We start from the raw sequence: 12,397 nt of genomic DNA on the forward strand, positions 1-12,397 counted from the left end.
ATAATAGGATTTCCCACCCTCAACAGTTATGGTGGGGACTAAACTTCTAATATATGAACTTTGGGGACACAATTCAGTCAATCCACAGCAGCCTCCCTCTCTCTCGTGCTTCTCCAGCCACCTGGACTTCCTCTTTATTGAACATGCAAAACTCACTCCCTTCGTGAGGCCTCTGCACTCGCCGCTCTCTCCGCCCAAATGCTCTCCCTCTAAATCTTTGCATGGCTGACTTCGTCTCATCTTTAAGTCTCTGCTGAAAGGCCACATCCTCCAAGGAGCTTTCCTTGATTGGCACCAACTTGCCAGTGGCCCTCATGTCACCACGGTCTCTCCTCCTCCCAGCACTTGTTCTTCTCTGAAGTGATTTTTGATATTTCTGCACCTGGTTTTTGTTTTGTTGTCTCTCTCCACTAAGTTCCATGAGAACAGACAGTGTCTATTTTGTTTATGTGGCCACATCCACTGTGACAAGGGCCCTAGAACAGCATGTCCCAAGAGCCTAGAACAGCATGTGGCACGTAGTAGGTGCTCAATTGTTGGCTCTAAACCTCCAACTTTCTCCCCCCACCTCTCATCTGAGCAGCCACTTTTACATAAACAGTTACATAAACTTTTGGCTCTCTTAACTGCCCCCAAAGTTGCTATTTTTTCTGGGCTACTGTGATATAGATTCTGCCACAGTTTTTTTTTCCCCTGAGGAAAGAGTTTGCTTTTGAAACCTGCCTTTGGGGCTTTGCAGTGCCACGAGCTCGCTCAGGAGCACATCAGAAGTGACATTTGATGGAGGTGATGCTGCCGTATGGTCCAGGTGTCTGCATCTTCCTTTCTGGGGCGACTGGGGTTTATAGCTGATTGCAGCTGTCAAGTTCAATACCCAAGACAAGCTTTTGATTTTGCCAGGTGTGTCTGTAAGGCTGGGCTCGGCGAGACGCTGTCACTCGCTGGGTACAGAGGTGGCTTCTGGGAGCTCCATCTAGATGGGTCTCTGTCGCTGCTGTCCCCAAAATAGCAGAGGGAATTTGAAGGAAGACTTTTTCTGGGCCCAGAGCAACTTGGCATTTTTATTAGATCAAAGTCAAATCCAATATAGTACTGCTCGAGTTGCTTCCTTTATTAAAATGGAAACAGACAATATTTCTGAAATAAATACCAGTGCCAATTTGCTGGGAGCGCAGACGGGTACACAGCTTGGAGATATCTGAGCCCCTGGCATTGGAGGTGGAGAGATCTAAGCCAGCATTAGCATCAGAATCATGTGGAGGGCTAGTTAAAGGACACCAGGGCCCCACCCTCAGGGTTCCTGGTTCAGCAGGTGTGGGGTGGGACCTGGGATTCTGCATTTCTAACAATTTCCCAGGGATGCCGATGCTGCTGGTGCACAGACCAAATTCCAAGTAGCACTCGGCCCTAGGCCAATATGTGTCCCTTGGCTACTGCCAAGAGTGAGTCTGCATTTTGTCACTTGCTTGGGCTATTCAGCAACTTCTAGACAGAAATTGCTGCTTTTTGGGCCAATTCCTCCAATTCGTCCTTCTAAGACAGAAACCCGATCACGTCTTCCCCAGTCCCTCGGAGCTCCAGAGCCGGCTGTGGAAACGTCCCTGGCGGGCATCAGGCACCATGCCCCCCACCCACACGTTCCCACAGGGGCGTCTCTCGCCATCCGCTCTCTGCTGCATTCTTCTTTCGGTTACTCTTCACTCTCCAAACCCTTCTTTGCTAACTTGTTCATTTCCAGTCTCCCCGAAACTAGAATGAAAATGTCACGAGGACACGGACCTTGTGGCCACCTCCACTGTGACAGCTCCAGTGCCTGGCACACAGTAGGTCACCAGTACACATCTGTGAACAATTCAACTCACTCAGTCCCCACGTGACAGGTGCTCTGAGTATTTCTGTTCTACAGGTGAAGATACTCAGGTTCCGAGACACAGTCCCTTGTCCTGGGTCACAAGCCTGTCTGTCTACAAGCTAAAGCTATGCAATTCTTCTTCTTTGTACCCATATTTGTCCAAGGCAGGAGTACCCCAGTCATGCTGATCCTAAGAAACACTTGGGGCAGGTGTTAAAATGCAGGTTTCCCTAGAGAGCCCAGTTCCTCAGTTTGGCGCAGGACAAGCGTGTGGATCAGATCAGTCTGGCAATAAGGCAAAAACCCTGAAGTACAGAATGAACTCTGTGCTCCTTAGGGGGACTGGGCCCTTCTGCTCCTGGCACCAGCACTATGTGCAACCTCAGCCTCCAGTCCCCACCCCCAGCCCCACGTGCCCCGTCTTCTGGCCATGCTGCTGCTTGCCTTCCCCCAACCACAAGACCGCTAGGTTTTCACACCTTCTGAAGGCCTCATTTGCCTGCCAAGAATCTATTTCACACCCTGTTCCTTCTGCCTGAAATGCCCTTCCTCCACTGGTCAAAAAACAAACCCTATGAGGGACAAACCCTACCAGCTCAAATGTCTGGGAAATGTCTGGGGGCAGCCAGCCCCTACCTACCCCCTGGCAGAGGTGTGTGTGTTTATCTCCGTGTTTTACTGTCCTGGTGCTCTTGTCTGTGAGTCAGAAGGTTTTGGTGGTTACGGCCCAAGCTCTGGAGCGAGGCTGTTTGGCTTCAAATCCCAGCAGCGAGACCTTGGACAAATGACTTAAGCTATCTGGGCCTCAGTTTCCTCATCTGTAAAATGGGGATCATAATGGCACCTAGCTTGTATTTTAGGCGGCACAATGAGCCAGTGTACGTGAGTCACACGGAATGGCTCCTGGCACACGTAAGAGCTGCAGTCATGTTTGCTCTTACCATCTCTTCATGCAGGTGTCTGTCATCCTCACTAGACTGTGAGCACACAGAGGACAGCACTGCATCTCACTCATGTCTGTAGATCCGGCACCCACAGTGCATGCCCAACACGTGTTTAATAGAGGAACCAAGGAATTGGTGGCTCTGGGGAGAGGTGGCAGGTGAAGAGGACTCAGCCTGATCCTAAGTGTGAGAAAGAGACAAAGGGAATATTATGGCCCTGAAATATGGGGTCCCCAGAAGATGGATCTAGTAAAGAGGAGAATGGAGCTCCCATTCAACCTGCCCCAAGGTAGACCAGAGACCTGATCTTCCCTCCACATGGGCCCCACACAAACGTCCTCCTCCCCAAACCCTCCATTGTTTATTCATTCAACAGGTACGTACTCTCAACACTGTGCCTGGAGTCGTGCTAGGTGCTGGGATGCAGGCGTGAATAAACACAGAGCTGGTCTCTGTCCTCGTGTGATGTACAGCCTGGCAGGGGAGATGGGGAGGAAACAAGTAAATAGATATTTCCAAATACGATGGCATCTCTGAAGCCCCCTCATGGCAGAGATCCACAGAGCAGGGTTGACTTGGAGAGGCATCAGTGTGCCCCCATTGAGGTGGTGACGTTTTGGGCAATAGAAGAGGGATTATGGTGTCACTAGCAGGCAGGTCTCCAAAGCCAGACATTTCCATGCCAGCCTTGATCCATTTCCCCATCACTCTCCACATCCCATCCCTTTCTAGAGGGCAGAGTTCAAGGTTGGGCAGCCAGACACTCTGGATGGGCCTGAGAGTCCTAGGGAGAGGCGTTCAGCACCTTGGATAGCAGGCAGTTGAGTTGGCAGAAGCAGCTTCCTTGTAAAGGGACCAAAATGGGCTTCTTTGGGGTCAGAAACACCAATACCAGCCACCTGGCCACTCTGGAGACTGTCCTGCTCTCACTCTACCAGCTGCGGTGTGACCTTGGGCATGTCAGTTCCCATCTAAGTGCCTCAGTTTCCCCATCTGTGCATTTGTGGTGGCACTGGCATCCTTGCTCTGAAAGAGCCTTCCAACCCAGTGAATCTATTTTGGAACAGTAAGTGTGATATAATTCAATTCGGCAGGGCCAGGAGCTGATCCCTGGGATCTTGGTGCTTGAAGAGGGTTCCAGACAGTGACTTCCCATTGGCAAGTTAGGATGGGAAGAAATCAGATGTTAAATATGTTCATGTTTTGATATCTGGGTTAAATATGAAGATAAACCACATATTTTGAGAACCTCTTACATGTTGAATACTCTGCTAAGACTGGAGGGTTTGAAGGGAATTTAAAACCAAGTACCTGCTCCCAACCCTCTGAGTGGGACCTCGGGCAAATTTCTTCCCACCCACGGGCCTCAGTTTCCTCATCTGTGAAGAGAGGCTGTTGAATGCAACCCCCGTCTAGTGCTGCATTAGGTTATTTCCACATCCACCCAGTGTCTGAGACTGGATAATGAAGGGCTTCTATGCATGGGCCTTCGTACTGACTCCTTTGCATCTCACATTCTCTTGCAGGCTCAGAGAGGTGAAGCTCCTTGTCAAAAGCCACACAGCTTTAAAAAAAAATTGCTCGGCTTGCAAGCGGTGGAGCCTAGATTTGACTGTTAGACTGAAGTACAGTTTTCCCCCTGAGCCTGCATGCACAGGAGGAGAGGTTGGACAAAGAGCCTCTTCATAATGTACAGAATCTCAGAGCAGAAGGACGGGTGAGGTTCACCCTCAAGCTCAGGAATTACCTCATCCTCCTCTCCCAAGCTTTCTTCATTTGTAAAAAAAAAAAAAGATGAAGGCCCAGGACTTGCTCTGTGCCAGGCCAGGTACTGGGGGATGAGGGCTTCAGGGTGAAGCAAACCCAGTCCCCACCTGCATAGATGTCCCCTATCCCCCGGGTATCTAGGGAGGCCCACGTTGAACTGGCTATTACAACACAAAGTGACAAGAAGAGGGAGAGAAGACATGTGTGTGCTGCAGGGCACAAAGATGGGGCCGTGGACTGCTTCCCAGAGGAGGGGGCATTTGAAAGAAGAGTAGGCACTCAACAGGCAGAGGGGAGCAGGGAAGGGTGCTCCTGGCCAAGTGACCAGAACTGCAAAACAATGGAACAGAGACACAGGATGGGGACAGGCAGAGGTGACAAAGTGTCTTCCCATGGGCTGAGCTCGGCCTGAGCGGCATTATGTGGCCCACAGATTATTTAAAATATTTTAAAGGGCTGGCGGGTTATCTCAGTGGTTAGAGCATGGTGCTGATAACACCAAGGTCCAAGGGTTCCATCCCTGTACCAACCAGCCACCAAAAAAACACCTTTAAAAAAATCTTTATTGTCATTATTTAAAAGCCAGGAGGTTTGATTCTGAAATCCAGATGTTTGTTTTGCACGTTCCCTGTGGTAACTGTGGCTGGTGGGAGCTGAGGGGATGCTGCCTCTGGCCAGGGCACCTGCTCACGTGCTTTGCTGGGGACCAGAAGACATTTGAGTTGGGATTCCCCAATCACACTGTGAATCCTCCCCCAACACACTGTACATGGCTCTGGGCCCCAAGCTCCTCCTGGGAGGCCGGAGAAAAGAAGGAGCGTCCCTATCCTCAGGAACTTGGCCTCCGGATCCAGGGGACACACAGCCTGATTTTAACTGAAGAAAGGATAGGGATTGCGGCCCCTGTTTTTCTTAAAAAAATACACAATCGCTTTCTTTCTGTTCCAATAAACTCTCCACGGTTCTGCTGTTGGCAACTGTCAGAACAGCTACAATCGCTTCTAAATACTCATTTAGAAAAACAATCAAACCTTTCCATGCATCAAATATTTGCTTCTAGATAAAAAAGAAATCCCAAACACCTTTATCCTGGCAGCAAACACTTCCAAAGAATGCAACTGTTTCAGTGACTGGGGCCAAAGCAAATTCTTTTTTTCCCCTGTGGCCCAATGATTCCAAAATGTTTGCAAAAAACTTTCCTACCCCTTTAAAAAAATATGGTAAATTTTGCAAACCACTAATATTAAAGAATATCAAAAATAGAAGGGAAAAAAGCCAAAGCAAAAACAAAAATTCATCCCTCCCCCCACCGTTGGCACATCTGTCTCCCTCTGTCTCTTCCCTCCCAGCCTCTGTCATTAGGAAGAATCTTCCAACAGTCAGAGCTGCTTTGAGGTGGAGAAAGAGCCATGAGCCCCCCATCCTTAGAGGTGTGCAAGCAGGAGCCTGGTTCACAAGGAATTCCCACCTCGACTGGCTTTTTACAAAGAGCCTATTGACCCTAAAGTATGACAAGTAGGTCTGAGCATCAGAGTAGGAAAACAAAATGACATGGGATGTCTTTCTTTGAATGCTAAAGTTTGGAATCAGGAAGAAATTAATTTCATCCAGCTCCACTGTAGCTGTGAATCCTAAAATGCTACTTGTCCTGGCTGAGCCTCATCTTCCTCATCTGTGAAATGGGTAGAACCTGCCTCATGGGATTGTCGTAAGACTAGAACAGTGTGTGCAGCTCTAAATGCTCAGTGAGTGCTGCGTCTCTTCCTCCTGCCCTTCACTCCCATCTGCACCCACCCTGCAGGTCTTCTCCTCCCTTGGTTTTCCTCTTTCTCTCTCTGGCTCCGCTGAGCCGCCGTGGAGATTCTACCACGGGTGTACTCATTGCTCTCCTGGGCTCAGGGTCTAATGGGGGTGAAGCTGGCAGAGTGCGCCGCTCAGGGCGGGCGCTGTAGGATGAGGGAGATCCCTGAGGGCCGGGGAGGCTTCCTGTAGGAGGTGAGGCTTGAGCTGGGTCGGGAGGGTCTGACCTGACCGTAGGTACGAGGACATTTTAGGCAGGCCACGGCGTGAGATGGGAATGGCTCTAGCATGTTAGAAAGACTTTGAAGAGGCACTTGAGGGAGGACAGGGGAGTGATCGTCTGAGAATGAAGAAAAACGCACAAGAGTGAGGACACTGGATAAGGAGCCTCCCCGCTCCTCCCCTTGCCCAGGCCATTATGAGCAGGGACGGTGGCAGGTGTGGGGGAGGAGTGGAGGGTGGCAGAGCCTCTGCCCATCGCTTGGACACACAGGGAGCTGCTCAGAGTTGCCTTTGCATAACCCATGCACATGCTCACGTTCCTGGGGACCGGTAAGGACTAAGGGGCCAGGGTGTCATCTCTCTTCTCCTGACTCTCCCATGGCTCCTTGAACATGTGTAGGCCCCCAGGGGAGCTCAGGGAGACCTAGCTGGGGGGTGAGTGGATGGGTGGGTGGGTGGTGAAAGGAAAGGGTGGAGGGAAAGTGGGTGGGTAGATAGTATGAGTGGGTGGATGGCTCCATGTGGGATGGGTGGGTGGATGGATGAACGGACAGGTGGATGGACAGGTAGGTGGACGGATGGACGGGTGGATGGGTGGGGGGTGGGGGGATGGATGGATGGATGGATGGGTGGGTGGATGGAGAGGTGGGTGGTGAAAGGGAAAGGTAGAGGAAAAGTGGGTGGGTAGATGGAATGAGTAGGTGGATGGCTCAGTGTGAGATGGGTGAGTGTGTGGGTGGTGGGTGGCTATTGCGGTGGGTGGGTGTGTTGTTGACTTAGGGGGCAGAAGGTTGGAGCCTGGGTAAGTGGGCAGATATGGGGATGTTCTGGGTTACAGGTAATGCATATGTGGAAAGGTGAGTTGGTGGGTGTGTTACTGGGATGGCAAGAGGATGGCTGGGTACAATGGGGGGTGTGCTGGTGTGTTGACAGGTGGGAGGTACGTGAGTGGGTTTTGGGGCTGTGGGTGGGTTGTGGGTGGGAAGAGTCTGTGAGTAGAGTGGTGGGTCTATTGGTGGGTTGGTGACTGGATGGCAGCAAATACTGGCAGATGTATGATGAGCTTACAGATGTGTTGTTGCACTAGCGGTGGGCGGGTGGTTGATGGAGGAGTGGGTGGGTTGATAGACAGATGGGAGGACAGGTAGAAGGCCTGGTAATGGATGTGCCGGTGGGTGGGGGTAGGTGGGTAGATAAGGTGCGAGGGAGGAAGGTGGCTTCAGCACTGACCACCTTGTCTCTTGGCAGGACACCAGCCACACATGGGGGATTCCTGGCCCCGGAGCTCTGTCCAGGAGGTGCCAGAGCTGAACCGCCAGTGCTGGGTCCTGGGGCACTGGGTGTGACCGAGACCCCATCCTAGCCCCTGGATCTCAGGCCGTCGCCATCACCACCTCACAGCCACAAGAACACTAGACCAGTGCCCCCGGAAACCTGGCCTGTGTGCTGTGAACTCAGCCGGCCTGCCCACTGCTGCCTGGGTCCAGGGCCCTGGAGATGGGGCCAGGGTGGCCGGAGGGAATGCGCAGGACTACACAGAGTGACTTTGGGACAGCAGCCCTAACTCTTGCCACCATGACATGCAGAGCCCTGCTGGGTGCGGCTGGGATGCCAGAGAAGACATGGACACTGGCACTGAGTGCCGGGGCACCCACACACCAGCCAGGAGGCTAAGGAGGTGCCCAGAGGGGCAGTGCCCTGTGGGGGCAGGGAGAAGGGCTTCCTGAAGGAGGGGCAGCTGTGCTGGCACTACAGGGGGTCACAGGGCAGGCACACAGCAGGGGCTCAATAAATGCTTGTTGAACCTGTTTTCTTGCGCTGTGTGGAAGCAGGGCCTGTGGCTGCCCCCGCATCGCCCCCAGCCCCTCCGAGTGTGCTGAGGTCAGGGCCAGACATGAGGGCTGGGATGGGTGGAGCCTGGACCCAGGCTGGGCCTGGGGGCAGGGCAGGATGGATAGAGGCTGGCAGGGCTGCCTGGGGTTCCAGAGGGTGGGCAAGGCAGGGGCCAGGCAGGATATGTGGGCTGGGCAAGAGACGGGCCCTCAGATCAAGGCCCTAAGCTGGGGGGTGAAGAAGCCAAGAGCTTAGCAATGTCATGCCACCCTGACCCCCATGGGGACTCTTTACCTTGTGTCTAGGCCACCTTTTCATAAAATCCTAGGGCTCCTTTACACCTCTATGTAGAATGCCTGGGGAAACATTCTTATTTTAAAAATAAGGGAATATAGGGTCATAGAGATGGAGTAATTTCCCTAAGATTACAGAGCTAGCAAATGACAGAGCTGGAGTTTGAACCAGGACTTCTGACTCCAAGTTCAATCATCTCCCAAGAGGCCTCATCCCTTCCCAGAAGGATTTCTAGAGCTTTCCCCCAAGTAGAACATGTTTTTCTCCTTCACTCATCCGTCCGTCATCCATCATCCAGTGATCCAATCCTCCATCATCAATCTATCCTTAATCCATCCATCCATCCATCATACATTCATTCATCCACCATTTATCCATCCATCCATTCATCCATCCACCATTTATCCATTAATTCATCATCCATCCAACATCCATCCATCTATACATCCTTCATCCATCCATCATCCATCCATCATCTGTCCATCCATCTATCCATCGTCTGTCCATCCATCATCTGTACATACATACATCCTTCATTCATCCATCCATCATCCATCCATCATCCGTCCATCCATCCATCCATCATCCGTCCATCCATCCATCCATCCATCATCTGTCCATCCATCCATCCCTCCATCATGTGTACATACATACTTCCTTCATTCATCCATCCATCATCTGTCCATCCATCCATCCATCATCTGTCCATCCATCCATCCATCATGTGTACATACATACTTCCTTCATTCATCCATCCATCATCCATCCATCATCTGTACAAACATACATCCTTCCTTCATCCATCCATCATCCGTCTATCCATCCATCCATCATCTGTCCATCCATCCATCCATCCATCATCCGTCCATCCATCCATCCATCATCTGTCCATCCATCCATCCATCCATCATCTGTCCATCCATCCATCCATCATGTGTACATACATACTTCCTTCATTCATCCATCCATCACCTGCCATCCTTCCTTGTATCAGACATCCATCATCCGTTCACCACCCATCCTCCTTATTCAACCATCCATCTGTGATCAATCTATCTGTCTGCTGATATGACTCGTTGTGCCCCTGTGGTAGGCACTTGAGACAGGATACTGAAGTATTCAGAGGAGGAGTCTGTTGTCATGGAGCTCACAGATGGGCAGGACAGATGACAGACAGACAATAAATAATAGTTCAGTGTGTGAAGTGCTGTGGTGCCTGGCTCTGGGGCCAGACTGCCTGGGTTCAGATTCCACCTCCTTGACTTGTGATCTTGGGCAAGTTACTTGACCCCTCTGTGCCTCAGTTTCCTCATCCATTACGTGGGGATAATTATTATGCCTACCTCTTAAAGCTGTTGTGAGGATTACACAAGCTAATGTATGTGAGCATTTGGAACAGAGCCTGACACAGTGAATGCTTTGCTGTTGTTTATTGTCATGACAGTGAGGGGAAGTGAGGGCTGTGGGATCCCAAAGGCAGCACCTGCTGGGGGGTGGGGGGAGTGGTAGTCAGGGGAGGCTTCTTTGGGAAAATGACATTTTAGCCAAGACATGGAGGTTGTCGAGGTGTCAGGTAGGCAAGAGTATAACAGGGGGAAGTACATTATAGGACTTACGAATAGTCCAGATGGCAGGTGTGGAGAGAAGGGAGGGCAGGAGCGGGTGGAAAATCAGGCTGCAGGGGCTGGTGGAGCCAGACCACGAGGGACTTGAAGCCTTGTTAGGAAGCGCAGAGTGTATCCTGGGGGCGGTGGGCAGCCGGATGCCTTTAAGAGAGCGAGATGCGCCCAGTGTGCATTGTAGGCAGATCACCGCAGCTCTGGGCAGAGAATAGATGTGGACACACCTCTCCCTTCTTCATCCTGCCACACTCGAAGTAACTGGCTTAGGAAAGTGGCTCTAGGGCTGGGGTCGTAGGAGGGAAAATCAGCAGGTCTTGGATGAGCTGATGTGGCACTTTGTAGTGACTCAGATTATGAGGTCAAGAGTGGGGGATGAGGTGGAGACTTCAGGTTCAGATGTCTCGAGTCTCAGGTGCCCGGGGGACAGCCCCTGCTTCTCCAGTGGAGGTGTGTGCTCATTCATTCATGCATTGATTAATCAAGTGAGTGACTCGCTAATTCATTTTTCATTCATCCAGTAAATACTGAGGACCTTCTGTGTGGGCCTGGAGAGGGGCCTGGAGGGAGATTGGGGCCCAGTTACAAAGGCCTTGAATGTCAGGACAAGGAGTTCGGGCTTCGGCTTCCTGCAAGAGGCTGGGCAGGGTTGTGTCGAGATAGGAATCTGGCCCAGGCCACCAGACATCTATCTTGGAGCACTTTATTCCCTCCTGGCATCCTGAAGTTGGTGAGTGGACCACAGGAGGTCCAGGAGATGATTTTAGTTGACACATGGGCAAAATTTTAATCTATTTTAATAGTTGTGTTTATGTAAATGTGTATTAGAAAAAAATGTATAATGGGCACATTAGTGCTATGATTTCACAGACATTATTGCTTAGGATGAAACCAAAATAAGCATTTAAGTAAAAAGAAAGAGTTGGCTTAAAGAAAAATATTAAATAAATAATCATGTAAGTGGTATGTGATTATGGTATGTGGACAGCTTTGGGAGGGCCATTGTCACGAGGGAAGGGAAAGAGGTAGGGAGATCACGGCTACTTGGGCTTCAAGTCTTCCTTTCTCCTCTTGGTCACCTCCTGGGTGAGGACAGAGAACTAACTCCTTTCCAGTCTCATGGAGCAAGAAGGCTGCTGGTTAGATAAAAAGAAGAACTTCCTGGCAGGCCAGGTGAGTAATCCCAGCGGGTCATGGAGAGTTACTTCCAGGGTTACATTCATGCAGGGAGCAAATGCCACTGTGGGCCTGAATTTGGGGGGAGGGAGGCACCAGTCGGTATGAAGGCAGGGGGTGCCTGGGTGAGCACGCAGAGGCCTGGATGGGGAAGAAGAGGCACCCCCTGCCGTCCCTGCAAGCAGCTTTTCCAGCCAGCCATCCGTGCACGAAGGGGACACATTCTAGCCACTGATGGAATGGTGATGACTTTGGGGGGAGCCTTTCAGTCTTGACCATACGTAAAGCCGTTCTCACTGGGTGCAGGCATTGTCATCTCTGTATCCACACGCCCGGGCTCGTGTGTACATGCCAACCTGACCATGGCCCAGTCACTCATACACACGAACATCAGGCTGACCTTGGCCAAAGGTGCTGACCGCCCGCTGACGCTGCCATTGCATGAGCACGAGTCAGCACTTCGTACGTACCTATGTGCTACCTGTGTTTACAGTGTGCTCAGCTGTGCCCGTGCTCCTGTTGGCCCTGTGCACACACCCTCTGCACGTGCTCGTTGCTCTCTCATTTGCTCCTCAGGTGCAGAGGGACCTGGCCGGGCTGATGGGCAGGCCCAGGCCCGGGAGTAGCTGGGCTGACGTCCTCCTTGGCTGTTGGCTGTCTGTAATGAGCAGTCGTCCCCGCTGCCCCCGCCAACGCCAGCCTGTCCTGGCCACACGCTCCTCTCCCTTGGGTAATGGAAACGTCAGCTTGATTCATGGGTATTCGTCCGCGCAGCCAGGCCCGAGGACAAAGCACACTGGGGGCGGCTCATCCCCTGGGAAGAGCTGCTGCTAGGGGGCTGAAGTGGGGACAGAAGGCAGGACCTGGGGCTGTGGAGCTAGAACTGAGAC

The 12,397-nt window shown here is 51.6% G+C and overlaps 1 protein-coding gene across 3 annotated transcripts in view; it reads left to right on the forward strand.

Annotated features, from left to right (window-relative positions):
* Window positions 1–7,931, forward strand: part of GSG1L (GSG1 like) — a 216,854-nt gene extending 208,923 nt beyond the window's left edge. For all 3 annotated transcript variants that reach the window (XM_063101198.1, XM_063101200.1, XM_063101199.1), the window contains one exon: window positions 7,834–7,931. In XM_063101198.1, coding sequence (XP_062957268.1) covers window positions 7,834–7,931 — 98 coding nt within the window. The remainder of the gene's footprint in view (window positions 1–7,833) is intronic.
* Window positions 7,932–12,397: the final 4,466 nt, after the last annotated feature.

The sequence above is a fragment of the Cynocephalus volans genome, chromosome 6 (genome assembly GCF_027409185.1).
Source record: "Cynocephalus volans isolate mCynVol1 chromosome 6, mCynVol1.pri, whole genome shotgun sequence".
NCBI classification, from domain to species: domain Eukaryota; kingdom Metazoa; phylum Chordata; class Mammalia; order Dermoptera; family Cynocephalidae; genus Cynocephalus; species Cynocephalus volans.